The following is a 23,699-nucleotide window of genomic DNA, read 5'->3' as shown; positions in this document are numbered from 1 at the left end:
ACTCATTTTTAAATGTTTTGGTGAACATTTTATATTGATCGTGCTGTAACAACTACATATCGAAATCAACGTGGACTCAATTTTCCTTCATATCCATGGTCCTTTCTTTGCCAGTATGTATGTAAAATGGGTCTTTAAGAACATTATAAATGTAATTTAAGTCTAAAATGTATCCTGCAGAAACCCTGCCTGAGCTGGTCGGGATAGAAAAAGTCAGGTGACCTCGAAGGCCACACAGATAAATCCTCTGGATTATTAATGTGTGTATGAAGGTTTCTGGTTGGTGATATATGCAGTACTTCTGTCTGCAGATTTTCACACACACACACTTGTAGGGTCCTAAATACATGATGACCAAGAACACGGTGTCCACAGTAGTAGTTATCCTACAAATCTTCAGTTTAATAGACACATTTTTACACTTTATAGAACCATGAACCTCAGGACTAAATTCAAAGAAAAAAATATTTATTTTCCTCTTAAAAATAATCATACTGCTTTGACTTCGGCCCAGTTGTATCAGCAGAGGTCCATTCCAGTTACTTGAAATAATACAGGTTGAGTTCACGATCCACTCTTCTGTCCTCAACGTTGATTCCGTCTTGTGGAGAGCCACCACCTACATGGTTGTGTGCACTGTTGGCTCCTTTCTTTCCACTGATTTTACTGTGCTGGCAAAAAGCCTCCATCTTCAATTTCCTGTGGGTTTCTTGTTGTTTGACTGTAGAGCCCGCTGTCTGAATGCTGCATCAGTAACAACATACTCCTCAATGTCTTGTTGATACCAGTCACTACAGTTCAACCCTGCATTCACTCCGGCTGGTCTGCCAGGTCATTCTGCTCGAAGTATCTGCAGGACAGACACAAGGAAATTATTGTCATTGCATATATACAGTGTTTATCACACAGATTTAATCTGACATGGTATGCATATGTCATCTATATCAGATTGTAATATGTTGGTAAAGTCACTGTTACAACAAACTAGATATTTGTAAGTTAGGACCACAACCTCTTACTTTCTTTGCAATTTAATATGACCAACCATATATATATATATATATATATATATATATATATATATATATATATATATATATTTTAAAAAAGCGTTATGCAACCTGACCAATATAAACTATTTGGACTCTGCAAATACCTGGCAACAAGACAGATGAGCAGGTTGAGGGCAGGCAGTTTCTCATCCTCCTGACTCTCCTGTGGAGTCATAAAAGCAGGACAGACATACAGATACTGTCAGCTCTATATCAATATATCACAATTCTGACACAAAAACCTTGCTGTGAACAGTTTACATTTAAATACAGTACTGAAATAAATATGCAAGAGCTACGTTGACAGGATGCACTAGAGTGTGAAGTGTAGCACTGACACTTCAGCAGTGAGGTTTTAGCACCAAAGAAAGACCAAATGAAGCAAAAACAGACACTTGTACATTTCCACTTAAATACAGAAGAGAGAAAGGAGGATCCGAGAGTTCAGCAAACGCACACTGACAGTACTACACAGGATGGCAGTAGTAGACCAACACAGGCTGGGGGACGGGGGTACAAAGTGACTCGTACCAGTGTGCTGCGGAGCTGAGCACATCTCCTAGCCAACTGCCTGATGCAGGAGTGGGCTTCAGGCAGCAGAGGCTTCTCCAGGCAGGCCAACAAAGAATACAACCAGCGACCCTATGATAAACAAACAGGTCAAACTACTTTAAAAGGATTCAGTAAATACATAATTACCAGACATTAGGACTGCAGTGTGATTGTAGACTTGTGAAAGGCTGGCAAGCAACTGTAAAATGCGGAGTGACTTAATAAACAACACTCACCAACTGAGGAACAAACTCGTGTTCTTCAAACCAACTGATCAGAATCTCCATCACCATCAGCACTGTGGACTGAAACAGGCACATAATGATCAGACTGCTGAACTGGTTTAGAGTGTGACTGTGATGTCTAAATGAGAAGGCTGTTTACCTGGTTCAGCCTGCTCACTATGCTTAGGAAGGGAGGGAAGCCCACCTGAATGCAGACACATGACAGAGAAGCAACAGTTATTGCTGGAATCAGTTTAGGTTTGACACTGTTGTGGAACAACTTGCAGACTGCAGTCTAGTATTTCACTTTAAAGTGACCGTTGACTTTTTGTCTGCTGATTACAATCTTGCAGGACCATTACCATCATTTTCCTCACACAAACACATTTTAATACAACCTTGCTATAGTCCAGTGCTGGCTCTGGTTCAGCATCTGTGTGACAGGACGAAGTCCCCAGATAGACCGTCTCTCCTAAACAAAACCTCTTCCAGCCCTCCTCATCTGTAAGCTTTGGCTGTGGGACACACACACAAAAAAAATTTGATATTATAACAAGCAAAATCTTTTTGCCTCTGGTCTTATATATATATATATATCGATATCAACTCTGCAGTGATTAGAATGCGATTCTGCTTAAACACTGAAACCAATGCCCTCAAGGTGAAATTATTGAATGAACCGTGTGACCATGCAGTCTCCTCACCATCAGCACGTTGTCGTCCAGAGTCTGTCTGCTCCAGTGTTTCCTGTTCTTTGTGATGCTCTGAAAGCAAAAAGCAGAACCCACAATCCAGAGGTTGTCTTTACAGAACGGCACTCTGCCCTTTTCAACAAACACTTGAGAAAAGAAAGTTGTTTTTCTGTGTTTTCTTTTACCTGTCTGACATCGGAGAAGTGACTGACTTGCTGCTGCTGCCAATGGAGACTGGGGGAGAAACCCACTGGAGCAACATGACAGCCTGCCACCTGCAACACACAACACACAGTTACCAGACAACTGAAGGAATACTTAAAGAAGTAGAATATGGTACATTTTTCTCATCCCATCTAATATCATACATGCTAATACTGAGTATGTGTTCCCCAGTAGCTCATTCAATACTTCATGTAAACAGCGGGACTACTAATAAAACTGATTTGATTTATATTTCTCGAAACAAAATACTGCTTCAGTTATTGTACCTTTATTTTAACATACATATGTTTTTTTTATTACCGCACAGCATCCAAGTACAACATTTGCAACCTTTGTAATATCCATCCTACTTTACTTAAATATAATATAAACTCAAATAAACTGTACAAATTACAGGATCAATAAGGTAGATGCTGCACTGTATCTCTATGCAGTGGAGCTTAAATAACATGCATCATTTACTCACAGAGGCATTAACTGTTTGTTTCTTCTTCAGTTTCTTGGGGTCAATCTGAGCAACCACCACCTCCGGACACTGTGATGCCTCCAACCTGACGGACAGACTCACCATTCAAACACATGACGAACTGGCTCAAGTGATGCACTCTACTCACAAAGTAACAGTAAGTACAGTTGAGGAAACAGCACGGAAGCACAAAACAATAGGTATTATAACACTGACTGTCACAGTAAAATTCTCCTTTCTGACTTGATACATTATATTAATTGATACTACTAACAGTATATTGACAGTACTTCCGTTGACAGCAGCAGTGTAGTACAGTGTACTCCCAACAGACTCTGTCCAAACGGGAAAAGGGGGAGTTTAAGTTTAAGTTTAAGAGTTAGGTAAGTTTAAGGTGCACTTACTGGACTTGTCGGAGGTATTCCCGGGGGTTTCTCGGCGGTTCATTGAGGTCCAGGTCCTCTGCACTGGGTCCAAACTCAACGGGCAGCAGCCTCGGCATTAACTCCTCCACGTCCGACTTCATTTTCTATCAACTGCGAGCTGAGTTCTGTCCGAACGTATGAGGTTCAATGTTGCCAAGCACGAACGAAGCGCCGACTTACAACTACAAATCCCATGTGGTGGCCAAAACAATGAAATGATCACAGGTGGTGAAACTACTCACAAACTAGGCAGCCATATTGGATCGTCAACGCGGAGGGATGACGTTGTCTTTGTGCGCGGCGTTGGTTGCCATGGTAATAAACGCCAGCGGTGTTGTCAGCTTTTTAGGGAAAGGGCGAAGTCCACAAAATGTCCACGTTTTAGGATGGCAAAACATTCATCTGCCGCCAAGTTTGTTTGTTTATTTCACAGTGATTTTCTCCCACGAATATTAAACTATATAATAAAATAAAAACCTTTGACCAGTGACCAGATAATATTTTGTATTGCAAGCAGCTCTAGGATGTTAATAATTAGCGTATCCTCATGCTGGCCTTCTATCTTATCTCAGCTCTCTCATTTAGTATTGAGCCTTCATGACAGCAACAGCTTAGAGGCAATGTCCACTTGCCAGCACAACTGGCCGGAGTTATTTCCCCTCATTATGGACATTTCTTCCTGATACACTGCTGTTTTAACAACAATAATGGCTGTTTCGCTGGCTTACAAAATCCTGTGGGGTACATGCATGGTTTTTGTGATTTTACCTCATTTAAATCTGGGATTGTTGTCTGACTACAAGATCTGTGGAGATTCTGAGTGTGAAAGTAAGTCCTACACTAGTAATTCTAATTTATGATATCTACTTAATATGTAATATGTAAATCAGTTGAAAAAACTTTCTTAATGATGATTTTTTTAATCTACATTAAATCCATGCATCCATTTTTTATTTGAATCACCTCTTTGTGTCTGTCTCTTGCTGTCTGTGTGCAGGCCTGATGAGCAGAGTGCAGGCCATCAAAGACCACCATGCAAAAGACTGCCGTTTCCTGAGCTTTAGACGAGGAGACACCATCTTCGTTTACCACAAATTGACCGGAAAGAGGGAAGACCTCTGGGCTGGAAGTGTGAGTCCGATATCTCCCTCAACTTCTAACTCACCCAACTCAAACAATCGCCTCACCTCAGGTTCTAGGATAAAGAGATTAGTCTTGATTATAATACAGACTTCTCAGATTCTCAGCACTGATTGGCTCAGTTATGTTAACGCTGTACCTGATAGACGCAATTGTCTGTGAGAGCACTCCAATTCACTTGTATAATTATGTACTATAGCAGACAGAATGAGTGAAACTGCTTTGAGTGGCTTTTGTCTTAAGCAAATACTAACCTGAACCTTCTTTTTTAACAGAGGAGTGTCTAAAACAAATGTAAACCTGAATACACAAAAATGCTTGTTAGGACTGAGGCGAAACATATGAAATGAGTTGGATGGACTGTAAATAGTTCTGCTGTCTGCTGAATATGGGACATTGTCAGTACAATGAAGTACAAGATTAGAGTTAAATCTGACATCAAAACCTTTGTGAGGAAAATGTGTGCAGAAATAAAAGTCAACAAAACATCGCTGTGTGTTTTATATTCACATAAGCTTACATATACAGCAGAGACAGACGATTGGTATAAGGTTAAGACAGAAATGATACAAAAGCCAGACTGCAGAGTAATCTTTTGAAAGCCATATATTGCAATCTAAAGTATCCTATTGAATTCTAAGAGTTTTTATACAATGTCTTTGTGTGCTATGGGGTAATCAGCTTCACAGTGAGTCTGGTTTCTGACATCACTTAACTATAATTTATTCTAAGTGACACTGATAAGGACTGTAAAATGAAATTTAATTTGCCTTCTTTGTTTCTCTCCTCTTGATCATTGTGCGCTCCTTCCTTCAGTTCTTACACAATGCTGCTGTGGCTTTACAGAACTATGATTGTTGCTTCCTTTTTTCTTTCAGATTGACAAACAGTTTGGTTATTTCCCAAAGGATGCTGTGAAAGAGGAGCAGGTTCATGCAACTATGGAGAAAGTAGTGGAAACGCAGGTAAACAAGCTTTGATTTCAGTAGATAAACATACTTACTTACTTACAATACTACTTTCATAATAACTATAACAGATAATTGTAAAGAAATATAATAAATAATTAGTAAACTGGTATATTATGAGTATGAATAAGCCCTCCTTTCCTCTCTTCATTCAGAAATCAGATTTTTTCTGTATGGATGAGTCTGGTTTTCCCATTGACACCAGTCATCTGGACAGTGATGATGATGATGATGATGATGATGATGATGATGATGATGATGATGATGATGACAATGAGAAAATCAAAAACCAGGAGTCAGAAATCACCCAAACCACAGATGACACATACGCTGAAAGTCCTTCAACACCTCCAGATGTCTCTACAGAACCTCCAGCCTCAACCCAGGACGCTGCTGGCACACCGACAGAAGAGGACGAAAGCAAAAATGGCGGTGATGCTGCTGCCGGGACTCACGAGGAAGCACAGGAGACTCCGAATGAACAAGGTGGGTCTGCTTCCTCTCCTTGGTTCAGTTCCTCAGTGACAGGATGGTTAGGTCTGGATGCAGAGGAAGAACCTGGCATTTTGGCTGACGGAGAGAAAAAAGACGAGACACATGAGACACAGGCTTCTCTTGCTTCTTCGGTGACAGGGTGGCTTGGGTTGGGAGGAGAGGGGAAACCGGATGATGCTGTGATAAGTAAAGAAGAAGAAAGAGAAACCGATGATTCTTTCACTTCAACCATGACTGGGTGGCTTGGCTTCGGAGGAGAGAAAAAAACAGACACCGCAGAAAAAGAGCAAGATGAAGAAAGAGAAAGCGATAAAGAACAGGAACCAGCAGAGACATTCAGGAGTAGGAGGATGTCTCTGGACCTAGAAGGTAGCCAATTACACGAAGAAGAGAAGACAGACATGGGGACACTGGATTGGCTAGGAAACGGACTGTCAAGCACACTGGGGTTCGGCCGGACCAATCAAGAGTCAGAGCACGAGACAACAACTGAAGGAGAGGTAGATGAGACAACCCAGGAGGAGGAAGACCAGCCAGCATCTAGTTCTTGGTTTGATATGGGGATCGGGGACATTTTAGGCTTCAGTAAAGACAAGAGTGAAGTTGATGAGAGTACAGGAAGTGGTGTTAAGGAGACAGAAGAGGATGGAACCTTAGAGCAGGCAACAGGTTCAGAGAATGTGGATCAGTCACAACCTGCATGGACAGAGGAGGTAAGGACAGAAAGTAGCAATAAAGCAAAGGTGGAAGAAACTCCAAAAGACCAAAAAACCCCATCAGAGACAGAGACAATGCCTGGCACCACAGAGCCACTCACTGCTGACAGTGATGACAATGATATTGGTACTTCAGACATTAGCAAGGATAGTGTCTTACCTGAAGATGCAGAATCTAAGGTCGATAAAAAATATATTTCTCCTCAGGCCAAGTTAGGGGAGAAGTCTCAGGCTGCAGGTGGAATGTCTTCCACGCTCGACAGCTTTTTTCAAATAGGCAGTGAGGAAGAAGAGCAGGATAATGTTCTAGATGATGACAACAAAGAGACAACAGTGCTAGATAGGGAAACAGTTGAAGAAATGGAGGGTAAAGATCACCAGGTGCTCACATCAATAGAAAATGAGGGTGAGGATGACAACAGAGAGATAGGAGAAGAAGAAATGCAAACCACAAGCGAGACTGATCAGGATTTTTTGGCACAGTCTGACATCCACTTAGGTTCCAACTCCAGTTCTGTGGATTTAAATTCAAACTCCACGGGACTATCTATAGGTGAGGAGGATAAAACAGAGGACGTGGTTGAGGAGAAGGCAGAGAGCCCAAATCAGATTGATACCACGGAAGAATCCACAGATCCATCCGTTAAAACTGGCACCGGTAGTGATTATCAGGAAGGTGAAGGGAATAATGCAGCGGCTCAGAATGATGACTCAGCAGAATACAGTCATGTCAGTGGTGGCGCACAAGAGAACAGTGGAGAGAGTCAGCCTTTCTTATCATCAGGCTCAGCCGAGGAGAGAAATGAACCCGTCTCCAGTGAGGATGACACTTTACCTGCTCACAGTGATGTTGCTCATTCAGATTCACTGGCTATAGTTGATAATAACACAGAAGCAGACACACATCAGGGTGAGTTAGAAGAGGAGGGAGAGGGGCATTGTGTTGGGGGCAGCTCTCAGGAGTTTGGATCATCCCATTCTACTAACAGACGTACACAAACTATGACTGAAAATGCACCAGAATTGGAGAGAAAAATGTCTCCCACTAGTGAGAGCACAACACAGATGGACAATGCAGACTCTGTGTCCCCGCATACTCAACAACGTGATGGTGACGCACATGTGCTGAAGAAACCTGTTAATGAAACTGAGAAGGATACAGAGACTGAGACTGAGAGAGTGGAGGAGTCAAAGGAAGAGGAAAAGCAGGGGGAGATAGAAGAGTTAAAGGTAGAGGAGAAACAGGACGAGTTAAAGGAGGTGGACGAGTTAAAGGAAGAAGAGAAGCAGCGGGAAGTGAAGGACATAAAGGGAGAGAGGAAACAAGAGGAGGTGGAGGACTTAAGGGAGGAGAAGAAGCAGGAAGAAATAGAAGAGCTAAAGAAGGACGAAAAACAGGAGGCGTTGAGGGAGTTAAAGGAGAAGGAAAAGCAGGGGGAGGGAGAGGAGTTAAAGGGAGAGGAGAAAAGGGAAGAGTTAAAGGAGGAAAATCAGAATGAGGTAGAAGAGTTAATGGAAGAGAGTAAACAGGAGGAGGTGAAGGACTTAAGAGTGGAGGAGAAGCCGAAGGAGATAGAAGAGTTAAAGAAGGAGGAAAAGCAGGTGGCGGGGGAGCAATTAAAGGTGGAGGTAAAAGAAGAGGACAACAAGGAGAAGGCGAGGGAGTTAGAGGAGGAGGAAAAGCAGGGGGACGGAGAGATGTTAAAGGGAGAGGAGAAAAGGAAAGAGTTAAAGGAGAAAAGGCAGGATGAGGTAGAAGAGTTAATGGAAGAGAGGAAACAGGAGGAGGTAGAAGAGTTAAAGAAGGAGGAAAAGCAGGAGGCGGGGGAGCAATTAAAGGTGGAGGTGAAAGAAGAGGACAACAAGGAGGAGGTGAGGGAGTTAGAGGAAGGAGAAAAGCAAGGGGAGGGAGTGGCAGGTAAGGGAGAGGAGAAACGGGAGGAAGTGAATGAGGTAAAAGAAGAGGAGAAGCAGCAGCAGATAGACATTGACAGGCCAGAGTCAGAAACATCCACACAGGCTGAAAATAGACAGACCGAAAACCCACAGATAGAAGAAGAGAAGACACTGGAGGAAAACACACAACAGGAGGAGGCTGAGGAGAATGTGCAGGGGGAGAGGAGGGACAAAGAAGGAGAGGGGAGCCTGAAATGTCCAAATGAGCTTTGTCCTCAAGCCAGCGCAGATGGGTTTGTGATGGACAGAGATGGAAACGATTCTGCGAACAGACTGAACTCATTAGAGACAGGAGAGCAAAATCATATGGCCGATAATGATCAGACATTAGCAGACGGGCGGGATGTGGACAGAGATCAGGACAGTAAACAGGAGGAAGAAAAAAGAAATAATGATGCTGAGGCTGATGAGGGGAAAAACGAGCAGGATGAGAAAAAACACACAGAATCAAATTTAACTGGCGATGAAGACATCAAAAGCAACAATGCTAACTCTAATCTTAGTCCTCTGGGAGTTAATCAGAGTGGGAAATACACTGATAATGATCTGCTGTATTCAGGTGAGACTGGCCAAAATAGCCTTCCCAGTCACATTTTACTTGCCCAGACAACTGAGAAGAAAGAAGATGATCAACTGAATTCCAGTGAGGCAGAAAACACAGACCCTTCCGACGACCAAGTGCTCCATCAGGGAGATGAAACTAAGCCCGAAGTCACTGAAACACGCAGCAATGGGGTTTCCACTGAGAAGAAAACAGAGCAAATAAACTCTGATGATAGTACAGTGGAGTTCAGGGCAGAGGGAGAAACGGGAATTTCAGTTTCATCCAGTGACCCCGTTGAAAGTCAGGCTGTGATATCTGAACATGCTGTTCCACACGTGTCTGATGGTCAGAATAAAGGGACAGCAGAGGCTGAAAGTGGAGGAGCATTTGGCCTTTTCAAAAACACCTTTAGCTTTCTCAGCCAGCCGACTGCCACAGAATCCACAGAATCTGCCCCGACTTTAGATTCTAACACAGGCGACACATCTGAGGCACAAGCCTCTCTGACCCCCGAACAAGAACTGGATTCCACTACAGATTCAAGTCGGGTTCATGTTGAAGATTTGCATGCAGACTCTCCCATCACCCTGTCGCAACAGCAGCCTTCTCCTCCTCCCTTCGTCCAGACATCCTCGACTCCGTCCCCGACTCAGACCCATTCTCAGCCCAGTTCTCTGTCTCCAAACACAGGAAGTCCCCTCCAAACACAAACCCTCTCCAAACATTACAAGAACCTCCTCGCCCACATGAGCGAGGATGAGATGACTCTTTTGATTGAGCTCTTTGGGCGGCACAAGCTGCAGTTTTTGGATTACATTTTAGGAAGCTCTGAAACCATGACCGATGACCCCGATGATGATGAGTCTATATTGTCGGATATAGAAAGACTTCTGCATTACCACAGGGAGACACTGGTTGCTCCTAGCATGAGGCTCGTGGATGCACCACATGAGGACAAAGAAAAGACCAAGACGCTCATCGCACTTCAGAAGCTAGAAATGCTGCTGGCGAGAGTGAGAGAGACTTTCAACACAGGGAAATCAGACCTCACTAACACAAACCGTCAAGGTATTTTTGTCTACAAGGCCTCAAAGATCATGGCTGATATTATTGATACTATAACTTAATTTAATAATTTAATCTTAGTATAAGTTTGACTTGCAATGATCTCAATCAGAGTGCATGTGTTTCCCTGTTAAATACAGCTGAGGCCAGCTGTGTCGGTGATTCCTGTTCAGCTCACAGTGGAGATAAGAAAATGGCCACTGAGGCAGAGTCAAGTAAGATGGGAGATTCCTCTGGAGGCCTGGATAAGTACGTCCAGAGAGATGAACGGATGGATGAATTGAAAGGTGGACAACCGAATAGTGGAGGCACAGAAAAAGAGAGGGTAACTGAGGAGGAGAAAACAGGAGAGAAGGAAACAAGAGGCATAGAGAGAGCTCATGTTCAGCCAGGGCCACCACAGCCACTGGAAGGTATGGATGACTCAAGTATGCCTTAATCAAGAGGGATTCAAAGATGATTAAAAGATATTAATATATGAGAAGGAGCGCTACTCGACCTGCTGCATCCTCATTCCTTCAACACACAAGCTCACAACCTGGAACATTATGGCAGGGCCAGAACATTACTTATATTTTAATACACTTAAACAAAGATAAAAGCTTTGTGTTGATCTCAAATAATGCTGTATTACCAATATCATTGTGACAAAGGAGGAACGCTTACATTTTAAATCCCATTATGTTTGCAACTCCAGCTCCAGGGGTAATGAAGCAGATTCTGGACTTTGTTCATCAGACTGCTGAAGACTCAACCACTCATGTCCATGCAACAACGGAACTTCTCATATGGCTGACTTTACAGGTAAGATACCCATGTGAGCGAAACATAGATTAAATGATCACTAAATGATCCAAACCATAAGTGTATCTTTTTAACTACACAGCTACAACACATTTAGTTTTTTCTTTAATCTTCATAATCTTTCAGGTTTCTTCCCAATACCTTTATATACAGTGTACAGAGACAACCACTGTGTTTCAGAGGGGTGTTTCATTATTTCACATTGATTGAAAATCAATTGAAATCCTAACAGAAAATACTTTGAACACCATTCAGAATATAAAACAATCACAAGACCAAATGTAAAAAAACACCAGTTTATAAAACTGAGGATATTATTTCAGTTTTCTTCAATCACAGCATTTTCATAGATATGATGACTGAGGTAAAGCAGGGTTTCATTTTTTTACTCATAAATTTTGTCTGACCCAGTTTTAAACATGTTTTGTCAAGTAACTTAAAGGTCCACAGGCTACTTTGGATCATTTTGTACAAGGAATCTTTGGTTGGAGATAGGATATATCTCAGGACCCCCTGACCCACCTTCCACACAGGTGTTCCTCTAGTGTCTACACTGTGGAGTCTGGTTCTTTAAGACTCTGACTGAACTTGTGGCATGTTGATCTGACTGTCCCTCTGGCATTCAGCTTTGCCTTCCTCTCAGCTGTCAAGCGAGGTTGGCTCCCTCAACATCACTCACATTCCTCAGTGCTTGTGGATCTATAACACACGCTGATCCAGCTGGCAATCCACCTGCTTTAAAGGCAAATTGTTTCAAATGTTTTGAGAGGGCAAGTGATTCTCTAGTTTCAAATGGACCAAACTGAGGCCAGTGTGGTGAGTACCTTTTGAAACATTTGGTGAAAGTTATACGTCGGACTGAGTCAAGTCTTCACCTGTGTCCTACTTTAGCAGCTTGTTATTAGCCAGAGGCCGTAACTCAACACGAGTGACACATGGTCGCACGGTGCTCCAGAGTGATGGCTTTTGTGTAAAAACATACTTATGTATGAGGTTTGAAAAGACTTATATTAGTTATTCAGGAGATAATCGAAGACGACAATGAGAATACGCCATTAAATGTATTGACACCTGTTTCTGTTGGTGTCACTGTGAAAGTACTCCGATGTGCCAGTGTGGCATTTTACAATTGGTGACGTTGCGAGTGAACCATTTGTGCGGGCGGGGGTGTAATTATATCTACATGAGCCTATGAGTGCTTAAAAATCAAATTCTATTTATTTCTGAATTATTCATATATATTATGCTTATTGTGTGATCAACTTCCTAAGTAATAGCAGTGTAGCAAAATATTTACGAACAGTTTGTAGAGAGAATTCAACATCCGAGCTCCCCCTACGACGTGTGAAGTCACGTGGTCCACTCTTGAGCGTCGGTGTTGTGAATAGGATGTGAAATCGCCGCTTACCCGGTTGATGGCTTCAGTTTCTGCTCATCAGTGTCAGTTTAAATGAAAGATATCGCTAAAATAATAACCGAATGAACGAATTCGGAAATGGCGGAACACACGACGAGCGACCAGTTGGCGAGCGAAGCGGTCGACTTTCAGGCGACGGCAGAGGCTTACTACAGTATCGCCGTGGAGAAAGTGAAGGATGTACGTTATGTGGCAGGTTTCGTTAGCATTTCCTAACTAGCCGTCACAGCTGACACAACGTAGCGGAGTGTCAAGCAGCCGAGAACAGCTCTTAGTATTAATATTATTGCTGCGTATTTGAATTTTGTACAGCTCATGCTTGAATACATGTGTGTCCTACCAGTGCTGTTTACCCGCTGCCAAGATTACACTGAGGTTTTATGTTGCTTTTTGAGATGTGTTTGTCATTTTTCACAGAGTTAGCTAGTAATGGTTAGCTAGCCAATTGATAGTAACCTCAGTGTGTCAGATCATGTGGTGTTGTGCCTTCCAGATGTTTCTATTCTTTTAGCTAAAATATGCTTGTGTTTTTGAAATGTCCTCGTAGCAGATACATATGCTACCTACTCTGTACTATCACACAGTTTGTGAAACAGCTGTGTATTAAACTGTTATGGCTGAGTAGTCAAGGCTACTACTACTTGCAATATCGACTAACTCACATTTGTTATATATACACATTCAGTAGGCGATTGTTAAAACATTACAACCACTTGAGGGTGAAATTAGAAAGCTGTTTGGTTCCTTGTGCAATTGTAAGACAGCTGGTGGTCTCTTATTCCTTTATTAGAAGTATGTAGGCCAGCCATGTAGTACTAAGGAGCTGATCATGACGTCCACAATGAGTATTCCTTCCTCCTTTGTCTATAATCCACAAAGTTAAATAGAGTAAACCTAATGTTGACTTACAAGGGTCACACACCTCTTTTTAAAGATGCTCATTAAAACCAGATCCTAAAATAAACAGCTCCTTCCTCTTGGTTCAGGTTGTATCATCACTGCCTGACGACATCAGACCCGGGCCGGACCTGTACGGGGTGCCATGGGAACCAGTCCTCTTCTCCAGTCTGGTGGGGCTGGTGACAGTGCTTTTGTTCACTTGTAGATGTTACAGCTCTGTGAGTACACAGCCATGTATATACACATCAACATCACAAAGATTTTAGCAGAAATTTGTAGTGGCGCTGTTGATTCAAAGATAGACACAAACAGACCACAATCGGCCCATTTATCAACAGATTAATCCCTTTTTATGACTACTTGTTCATCATCGTTTTCTTCTTATTTCTTACAGGTCAAAAGCAGAATGTATCGAAGTAAGTTCTCAGTACTGATTCCTTGATGTGACATTTTTATGATCTGAACACTGCCAATTTAACCTCTCTGCACACTGTATATGTTTTCAGGTAGAGAGCGGTGGATGGCAGAGCAGGTTGCACAGCTGCTGGATGAAAAGTGTAAAGTCCTTGAGACTCTCAGCAAATGTCAACAAGAGGTTGGTTCTGGTGCCAATGCTGACTGACACACAACACTGGTTGTTTTTAACTGAACTCCATGGTGTGAAAAAAGTCTGAATTAGAAGTTGCATGTTGTCTGACGTGTGATAAAAAAGGAGTAACACTCTCATTACAAAGAGATTGCAGACCATAATGAACACAAGTTTAAATCCTGATAAAATGCTTTTTAGTCATCACCATCATGAGTCATGCCCACATTTGCTGACATTTATTTCCTCATTTTGTGTCATTTGCAGCATGATGACCTGGAGAGTTCACTGAGGGACAGTGGTGTCTTGGCCCAAACCCAAAAGACAGAACATCTGGAGGTAAGGCAAAGAGAAAAAAACGTGAGATTAAGAAATCTCTAACTATTTGGAAACAAAACCACACTGTTGAACTACAGACTTCTGTATAATGTTTTGCTAGAAGTCAGTTGTTTATTAGATGTAACTTCAGTTAATTGCTTCTTAAATCATTGGACTGTTTTAAATGGTTTACCTAATAAAGCAGATTTTTTTAAGATATTTTAATGTGTGTGCATTTTCCCCAAATTGGCTAATGTCATTGAAATGTAATCTGCAATAACTTTTGAGTCATGTTTCTGTCCATACTTCTGTCAGATACTTCACTGTGTTCACCAGCTAGTTGCTAAGTGTGTCTGTCTGCTTTTTGGTGCTGAGTAAGAAGTATACTGTAGATTTTTAGGGCTTTTACACTGAAAACAGCTGCCTGTGGGCTGGGCAACTAAACAGTGAGTTGAAACTCACTATGAAGCTTTGTTAAGCTGAGGGGAAGCTGCAGATTCAGTTGAGAATTTTCTTAAGGTCCATCACTACATGCGACCACTTCTACATTGTCATTTGATATATTATTATAAAAATATTCTATATACCTGCTTTTAAGGTCTTAAATTTGTTTTGCTGCTTCACCAATTTAGAATAATGATTAATCACACCTTGGCACTGTGGCTCTTCATGTTCACTCCACACTCTGTTACTCTTTTGCTTTCACTTGAAGGAGTTTTCTAAACACATCATGTTTTTCTGTTCTTCCAGAGCAAAGCCAGACAGCTGGGACAAGCTAAAAAGGAGCTGGAGAGGGATCTTGAACAACTGAAAGATCAACTGGAACAGCAGAGAGAACATAGGATAGAGCAAGAAAGAAGGGTAGGAGCACACACTACTATAGCAACTACAACACCAAACTGGCAAAGTCTAGTTGACTGCATCCACAGTTATCATTCAGGACTCACATTTGAATAGGAACGAGAATCCATTGCAATAGTGTGACATTGATAGAGTGGATTATTTTTTTCCTTCCAGATAGCAGTGCTTGAAGAGGGCATGAAAACTTTTGAAGAAGAATCTAAAGACCTCCAGTCACAGGACGAGCAGGTGCAGTACTCTCATCTTTGAACTTCACAACAAATTCCTCTCCTCTCTTCCTTTATGCTTCATCTTTTCCCTCCACGTTGTCACTGTCTGTCTGTCTCTAGGCACAAACCACTCTGAAAGTGTACAGCATGAACAGTGACAGACTACAGAGGAATCTGGAAACGGCTGGAGAGGAGAACACTCTGCTAAAAGAGAGCAATGCTCAGGTGGGATGTTGTACACACACACACACACACATTACACACAGACAATTACTGTACATTGTAGCATGCAAGGGGGTTTTGCTTTTGCATGATTGAAATGAAAGTTTTGAAGTACTGCTTAGCCAGTTCCATCCAGTCTGTCGGATCACATATGTGAACGCTTTGCATCACATGTACACAGAATTGTTAATAGTACCATCTTTTCTTGGCATATTTGTAACTGTGTCCCTGCCCTTTCCACCTCTATTCCCCCTTATTCCTTGCACCATCATTTCATCTCTCTGTCCTTCTCTTTCTCTCTCAGTTGAGGCAGCAGGTGGAGGGATGGGCGGAAAGAGTTAGTGAATTGGAGGCAGAGATCAGCAGGTGTGAGGTCGCCCACAGCGAGATGCTGCAGGATGTGGCCAACAAGGATGAGCGTATAATGGTAATAATTCTAGTATATTGCAACTAGTTACTGTATATTATACCCTGGGTTTTCTAATTAAAGACTGAGCTTCAAATAATGGACATGTCTTTGAGAACTACCACAGAAGAAGACTGCAAACTGATGTGAAAAGATCAACCTTAGTTAAAACCTTCATTTCTTTATGTTGTTGGAAATGGGTTTGATACCACATATTTGTGTCGTTCCAGTCCTTGACAGATCGGCTGCTAAGGATGAAAGCTTGGGATTCAGACCTGGAGGAAGAGGAAGGTGAGGGAGGAGAGAAGGAGTCGTCCAATAGGGACAGCCGGGAGAGGAGAGAATGGAAGAGGAGACGGAGTGCAAACGCAACACCATCTCCAGAAAGTCCAGAAACTTATCTATGCTGCTAAGGTAGGATTATGAACACAAGCACACAGTTTTAAAGCATTTGATGTAGGCTACTGCTAAGAGTGGAGCAGCATGTTAAGGATGTTTGGAAACTGCCTGTAGAATTCAAAACTAGGTTAAGAGTCTCTGGATGTACACGTTACTGAATGCCAACTAATGTGCTGTGTTTTTGTGCAGCTGAATGCAGACCTCAAATCAGTCGATGAAGACAAGGACAGAGCATTTGCCAAACTGAATGATGAAGTCAAAGCTAAAGAAGACTTGCATTGTGAGTCAACTGTACACCAATGTCTTTTTTCCCCAAAGTTTTCAAGGTTGTAAGATACAGAACATATAAGTCAGACAAAGTTAGAATTTACACTGGCGACAGAGAAACAGTTCTAACAAGTGTAGAGACTAGACATATTACCGATTTAATGTTTTTTGAATCTATGTGCCACTATGTGTGTGTTTTTTGTTTTCCCCTGTAGTGAGCATTAAGGAGCTGGAGAAGGAGAAATTATCTCTGCAGTCAGACTCTGAGCACTACTCAGATCAGGTAGCTGACCCCAACTATGTATTATTGTGATGTTTTATTATATTGTAGTTCCACTTCCATTTGCTTTGGATTAATTCCTTTTATTCATGTGTTCAGGTCCAAAGACTACAACAGAAACTCCACATTATGACAGAAATGTACCAGGAGAATGAGCTCAAGCTGCACAGGTATAGACACACACACACATACATTTAAGGAGAAGTAGCAAGTGCGAATGCAAAGCCTGACTGATGAACATATGTGTTTGCAGGCTGCTCACAGTGGAGGAGAAAGAGCGCCTGCAGAAAGAAGAGAAGTTAAATAAAGCGGACAAAAACATTGCGTTGGCCATGGAAGAACTCAACAACTATAGGTAGCTACTTCCTCAAAGTGTTACCAAATACATTTGTGACATTTATCCTCGCCATCCACAGAAACACAGTCTCACCTGTACATCCACTTTTTCTTCAGACAACGAGCAGAGGAGATGGAGGAAGAGCTGGACAAGACCAAACAGTCTTACCAGACTCAAATATCAGCACACGAGAAGAAGGCTCACAATAACTGGGTGAGTAAAAGTCCACTTTTGTTTACAGCCAAATACATTATACATTACATACATTGTTGGTGTGGCTGTAGTGGTTGGACCACCATGATGATGACTGTATCTATGTATGTGTTGTACGTGGTGTTGTATGATGTGTTACGTTACTGATCTGGGCTTGATTTTCCAGCTGGCAGCCCGAGCAGCAGAGAGAGAGCTAGCAGACATCAGGAGAGAGAACGCCCTCTTCAGACAGAAGTAAGCATACAGTAACTGAAGTTAAACGTCATGGCATTTCTATCATTTATGCTGCTAGGGGGTCTCTCACATCAAAACAATAACAAAAGACAAAGTTTGATGACATTGGGAAGTAGTGTGGGATCATGGGAGTTGTTGTCTTCACCAGCATTGTAGTCACTGCAGTCAGCTTCTCACGGTTAGGAATCCTTTAGTCTTCATCATTCAGGAGGTTTCTGTCTGGAGCCGAATGATCTGCAGAGGTCTCCTCCTCCTCTGAAACAAACGGACCCACTGATTTAAACTGATACAACACTGATAAAACTAGTTTAATCTTAAAAGTCAGTGTTTCTCAAACACTGTTTGGCTGACAAAGGACGTCCTGGAGGGCCTGCAAGCTGAGCTGCTGCTAACGTTTGCTCAGCTTGTTTAACTTAACATCCAGACATCTGATGGCTTAAATCCTTCAAACTGCTTAAAAAATCTAAAAATGTGTCAGAAAAATGTGGCATAAAACTGAATAAAAAGTTAATTTATGAGAGCTTTTGGCAGACAACCACAATGAATGCACAAATGTGACATGGTGCCAATGCGTTAGTGGTGAAACGCAGTTACCTGAAAAGAATTACGTATTTTTCTGGGTTTGACCATGGTTAGAAACATTTGGAATAATGTAAGTACACAACTTAGCAAATATTAGAACACAAGTCTAGTGTGTTTAGACATTTTAATGTGGACATTTTATTTATTTTATATCTTCAAAACAAAACAAGGTTTAGGGTGTACTCATTTTTAGGAGCACTCAAAAATTGCCCCTGGCTCATGAAACCAACTGTGGTACAACTTCAAAAAATATACTGTATTCTGAATTTCATAGAAATCAGTTGTTTGTTTTTTTTCGATTTGTTTATTTCATATTTATATACTGCATACATTACAAAGTCAGGTCCAGAAAATGTTTGTCATATATTGACTAGGTGTGTTTGTTTACAGGCTGACAGACACGCAGTTTAAACTAGACGCCCTCGACAAAGATCCCTACGCCTTGGACAGCCTGGCTAGACCACTGCCTTTCAGAGGTTAGCACACACATACAAACCACACACGCATTACTGAGCTCACATTGTATCCCCTAGCTAATAGACGCCAGCCGGGAAGTGCAGTAGGCTACAGAGTTCCTCGACTTTGACACTCACCAAACTGTCCTTCACCTCCAGCTGAAAGGTCACCATACGGCCCGTCTCCTCTGGGTCGACCTGCATCTGAAACCAGAGCTTTTCTGTCTCCTCCCACATTAATGGATGGACCGCCTGCTAGACTGTCTCCCAGAGGTACACACACACACAGAAAAGCATAAATATAGTGTTCCCAATTTACATTCTTATAGTTACATATACATTCTTGTCATATCTTACAGTGGTGAAGTTGCAAGTTGAGTTAGTTAAAGTATAGCTTTTATAAATGAGGTTTTGCTGATTGGAATTACACTTTCTACACTTACTTTCATCTTATTTTACATACAGTACATTTTCAGTGTCACAAAGTCATCACAATAAACACTTGCAGCATGTTGGAGATTACCAGCTGGCTGTAGCATGATCAGCTGTAGATGCTTAAATATGTGTAGTAGCATGGTCTGTATGCTGGCATGCTGTTGGTGCTCTGGAGAGTCCATGGAAAACACTTCCTCTTTGTCTCTCTCTTGCATTCACACTCATTCTGGTCCAACGGTCTGATATTTCTTCTTTGGCCGATTGGTTCTGCTTGTTCCCTTCCCTCTTTGTCTCCCCTTTTCCCTCATTTTCTCTCCCTTCAACACCTCATTTACCTCTCCTTTCCTACCTCTTTCGCTCCTACTGTCTCTTTCCTCTGGTCCTTTCCTCCACAGTGCCTCGTGGTCCAATGGAGCACCCAGGTGGCCAAGGGGAGATGGAGCGGAGTGGAGGTCCTCATTCAGACAGTGGTTCAATCTCTCCTACATGGGAGAGAGATCGCAGGGGACCCCCACCAGGACCCCCCGGGCCCTTAGGACCTCCAGGTGTGTGTGTGCAAGAGAGACAAAGAGAGAGACAAAGTGAATCAGTAACGTCTGCTGGGTCAACCTGTAGTATTAGAAAGGCCTGGTGATGCTCACACAGACTGACCAGACCTGACCTGCCTCTGAACATATCAAGGATTACGATTTAAAACATATTTAACAGGAATCAGTGTCCTCCCTTTGTTTCCTCAGTTTGATCCAAATCTAAGCAGGTAAGTGCTCAAGAGTTCAAAACTTTTAAAAGGAGCATTTAGCCACTGCTTATGATAACATTTAAACAACTAATTAAAGGAGCTTTTTTTTCCAGTGTTGTAAAAAAAATTACAAATTCTATTCCAGCCAAGGTGACCTCAATAAACAACAACAATTGTGCAGTGCTGACAATGCTAGCACTGACTTATGACTGCACAGATAAAAACAGTTCTCTTCCCGCTGATTCCTGCTCTTGCATATCAAAGTGAGAACCAGCCTTTAGACTGCAGCAAGGAACATTTATTTTTATATCCTCACTCTCACAGGGATTTGCATGTGGCAACGCTGGATTTATGCTGTGTCGTCAACCTTTCACCATCATCATTATTATATTATTTATATAGGTGTAAAAAAATTCAACCTGTGTGGCATCATGTGCACCGTGTGACTCTGTTCAGGCCCAGTACTTACTGCATGTTTTAAAGGCATCGTGGCTGCATACTGTTTGGCAACCCAAAAGGCCCCGTTCACTGTCACTGCACAGATGTAACTTATATTACATTAACCATAGCTCTGTTGTTAGGTTATTAGTTGCACCTGTGCAAGTCAACAGTCACTGTCATACTGTGTGAATATGCATGCTAAATGCATTTTGACAGTGCATGTGTATTGTTTTTAATGCAATTTGAGTTCTGACACTGGAAACTACAGTTCCATCAAATGCCCACATATTTCTTATTTTAAGCTGTCAGACTCCAAACTTGGGACACCTGCACTTACAGTAACTTTCAGTGTCTACAGTCGTTGTGCAATTATTTGTAAATAGAGCAACCTTCAGAAATATCAACATGACACTACAGATTGTAGCTTTATTTGGAGACAGCTGTTGATATAATATTGATAAACCTTCACATGTCTCTCATTGTGTGTCTCTCAGGATATATGTTCCCAGAACCAGGAGGTCCAATGTACAGGAGACCTCCACCTCCTCCTGGACCTCTGGGCCATTTGCCTCCACCTGGCTCCATCCCACCGGGCCCTCTCCATCCCAGAGGTCTCCCCCCTGGGCCCCCTCACCCTTTAGACATGGCAGGTGAGTCAGTGTGATCTCTATAGCTTATTTACTGTAAATAAACTCAAAACACTAACATACATGAACCATCTGCATGGTTGTTCATCTCATCATCTAATTTATTAATTTCAATGCAGATGGCACATACAGAGAAAACAGCCTTGGGCCCGGTGAACAGGAACACAGAGAGGTAAGAGATGTATTTTTGTGAGCAGTATGTGTGTGTTTGGATCTGTAGACCAGCTTCTGTAACATTAACCTTTTTCTGTCTCTGTCACTAGTCTGGTCCTGGTGATAGAAGGACTCCCCCTGAAGCTGATCTAAGGATGGTGGGTGCACCCCCTCCTGGACCCCCAATGGGCCCCATGGACGGCCCCTTTCCTCGTAGAGCCCCTTATGGACCACCACCTCCTGATTTCTACCCTCCCAGGGGACCTGGGGGCCCTCCCATGATGCCTAGTAAGCAGTCACAGCTATCTTCACAACTTTGAAGCACCTTGCTATCTCTAAATGCCATCAGGGTTAACCTAACGCTCTTTTCATCTCCTCCTTCTCCAGTGTGGGCCCCTCCACCCCCAGGGATGATGTTCCCTCCTCGTTTCCCTCCTGGCGGACCTCCTCATCCTCACCACGCTCCTCCCATGCGGCCCCCTCTGCCCGACGGCCTCCCACCTCGTTCCATGGGTCCTCTCCCTCCTCAGCAGTCCCTCCCCTCCCCACCACACAGCCAGTCGCCAGAGGAGCACACACCCTCTCCCGAAGATGTAATTTGAGCCCGGCCAGGGTTTTTTTGAGCCGTGAGATGTTTCTGGTTCAAGTTTAACGCGGTGGTAGATGGATGGTTGGGCAGGCTGCTGTTTTGCATCCTTATATTTTCTTTTACATCTACTTATTAACCAGGAGGATGTATTTAGTGGAAAGTGGGGAAACCATCTGCCTTCCTTAGCCCACTTTGTTGCTATCCGTCTGCCTCTGCTTGGTCTTTCTTCTCTATTCACATCCTCTCTTCTCTCTTTGTCACCTGCCCATCGTCATCCAGCTATATTCCCTGTGAAAGTAGGCCCTGTTGTTGTGGAGTCCCAGTGACAGCGGTTAGGCTCTGTTGTGTACTTTTACAGACAGGAACACAGCAGCTTAATCTGCACGTCTGTGCGTGGGAAGGTTGCCACATGAACCAGAAATAATAGCTTGTTTGCTTGATAATGCCAGAAAGGATTTTAATGGCACTTATGCTGAAATGTGTGCATGTAGAAATGCTGTATGTGTGGTATGTGGCAGAGAATGAGAGTGTTTTACGTAAGTTATCAGTCGACATTTCGTCCCAATGGCACAGAAAGAGAAACTGAAATGATCACAGGCTATCAGGGAAGAAATGCATCTTTTTAGGACTAATACAATATATTTTGTTATACCAACACACTTGGCATTGTCACCATCATTTTGAAAAAATTACCATTTAGCATCTCTGTTGTTGTTGTTGACCTGGATTTGATTACACTTGAATCAGATCACATCAGGTCTTGTCTTGTCTGTGAGTGAACAGAGTTGATTTTAATATTCATCAGAGGTCAAATGAGACAGTTTCTTAAAATCTAATAAAAGTGTATAACTTTATTTCACTGGCATCCCTGTGGGATTTGTAGGACTTTGCCTTGATCAACAACGCTATTATTTCACAGTGCAACGCTTTTGATCGTGTTACAATGCATATGGCCTAGACTTGAAAAAAGTGGCTTATATTAGCCGCTTGTGTTATGCCGAGGTGAGCTGTGACTCATCAGCCACAGAGCGGTGAATAAAAAGTGGACTGACTGGAAGAGAGGCTGCATTCAAAGCCGTAAAGCTGACACCCATGTGAATTATGTAAAAAGTGATTATTAATAGATAAATAAAGACTGTCAAATTGTCCATGTCTCCCTATTTCACTAATGTATAATGTTCAATTTGTTGTGCATGGAGATAACAGCAAACTCAGCAGTGGCCACCAGGAGAAACAGAGCTTTGGAATGTGATTGGAGGTCAGGTTTGGTTTCTTATCAGTGTTTTCTATAATGCTGTACATAGGACATGCAATGGCAGTATTTTAAACATGGTGAACAGAACATTCTGGAAATAAATTTGCAACTCAGTTTGAATTACAAGACTTGTACACTATATCATTTAATATTTTAGATGTAACATCCCTGTTGAATAAGTAATGTTCACCTGCGGCTTTATCACTAGAAATACAAATGATAGACGTGTATTTTTCCCATCTAGTTTCTGTATTGACTTGTATACAGAATATCACCTTACTTTATATTATGTTGTAGTAGGAATTTATTATGGTTAGACTAGAAGCAAAAAAATGTTAACTTTCATAAAAATGTTCCTCTTTTTCATAGCATAGATATTTTAATATGTCAAAGCAGGAAACTCACACATCACATTCTACTTTGGTCATTC

The 23,699-nt window shown here is 42.2% G+C and overlaps 2 protein-coding genes across 2 annotated transcripts; one reads left to right on the top strand and one right to left on the bottom strand.

Annotated features, from left to right (window-relative positions):
• Nucleotides 1-381: 381 nt before the first annotated feature.
• gemin2 (gem (nuclear organelle) associated protein 2) lies at nucleotides 382-3,929 on the bottom strand. The gene is made up of 10 exons (XM_051396240.1): nucleotides 3,616-3,929; nucleotides 3,212-3,296; nucleotides 2,706-2,795; nucleotides 2,533-2,592; nucleotides 2,227-2,343; nucleotides 1,989-2,033; nucleotides 1,841-1,909; nucleotides 1,584-1,694; nucleotides 1,157-1,215; nucleotides 382-850 (listed from the first exon to the last, which is right to left on the bottom strand). The coding sequence occupies exons 1-10, from the start codon at nucleotides 3,735-3,737 to the stop codon at nucleotides 811-813; spliced, it is 798 nt and encodes a 265-aa protein (XP_051252200.1). The 5' UTR covers nucleotides 3,738-3,929; the 3' UTR covers nucleotides 382-810.
• A 301-nt stretch (nucleotides 3,930-4,230) lies between these two features.
• ctage5 (CTAGE family, member 5) lies at nucleotides 4,231-23,161 on the top strand. The gene is given in 29 exon segments (XM_051396237.1): nucleotides 4,231-4,464; nucleotides 4,634-4,767; nucleotides 5,655-5,741; nucleotides 5,900-6,230; nucleotides 10,661-10,933; nucleotides 11,218-11,324; nucleotides 13,728-13,859; nucleotides 14,036-14,057; nucleotides 14,148-14,236; nucleotides 14,495-14,566; nucleotides 15,296-15,406; nucleotides 15,563-15,634; nucleotides 15,736-15,840; nucleotides 16,142-16,264; nucleotides 16,474-16,563; nucleotides 16,565-16,657; nucleotides 16,832-16,922; nucleotides 17,125-17,192; nucleotides 17,289-17,359; nucleotides 17,443-17,544; nucleotides 17,643-17,739; nucleotides 17,906-17,973; nucleotides 18,946-19,031; nucleotides 19,170-19,283; nucleotides 19,841-19,990; nucleotides 21,120-21,275; nucleotides 21,392-21,444; nucleotides 21,536-21,713; nucleotides 21,813-23,161. Coding segments are annotated over 29 exon segments (3,411 nt in total). The 5' UTR covers nucleotides 4,231-4,343; the 3' UTR covers nucleotides 22,028-23,161.
• The last annotated feature ends 538 nt before the right edge of the window (nucleotides 23,162-23,699 follow it).

This window comes from Dicentrarchus labrax, unplaced genomic scaffold (genome assembly GCF_905237075.1).
Source record: "Dicentrarchus labrax unplaced genomic scaffold, dlabrax2021, whole genome shotgun sequence".
Classification (NCBI taxonomy): Eukaryota; Metazoa; Chordata; class Actinopteri; family Moronidae; genus Dicentrarchus; species Dicentrarchus labrax.
This window is presented reverse-complemented; position numbering and strand designations above follow the sequence as displayed.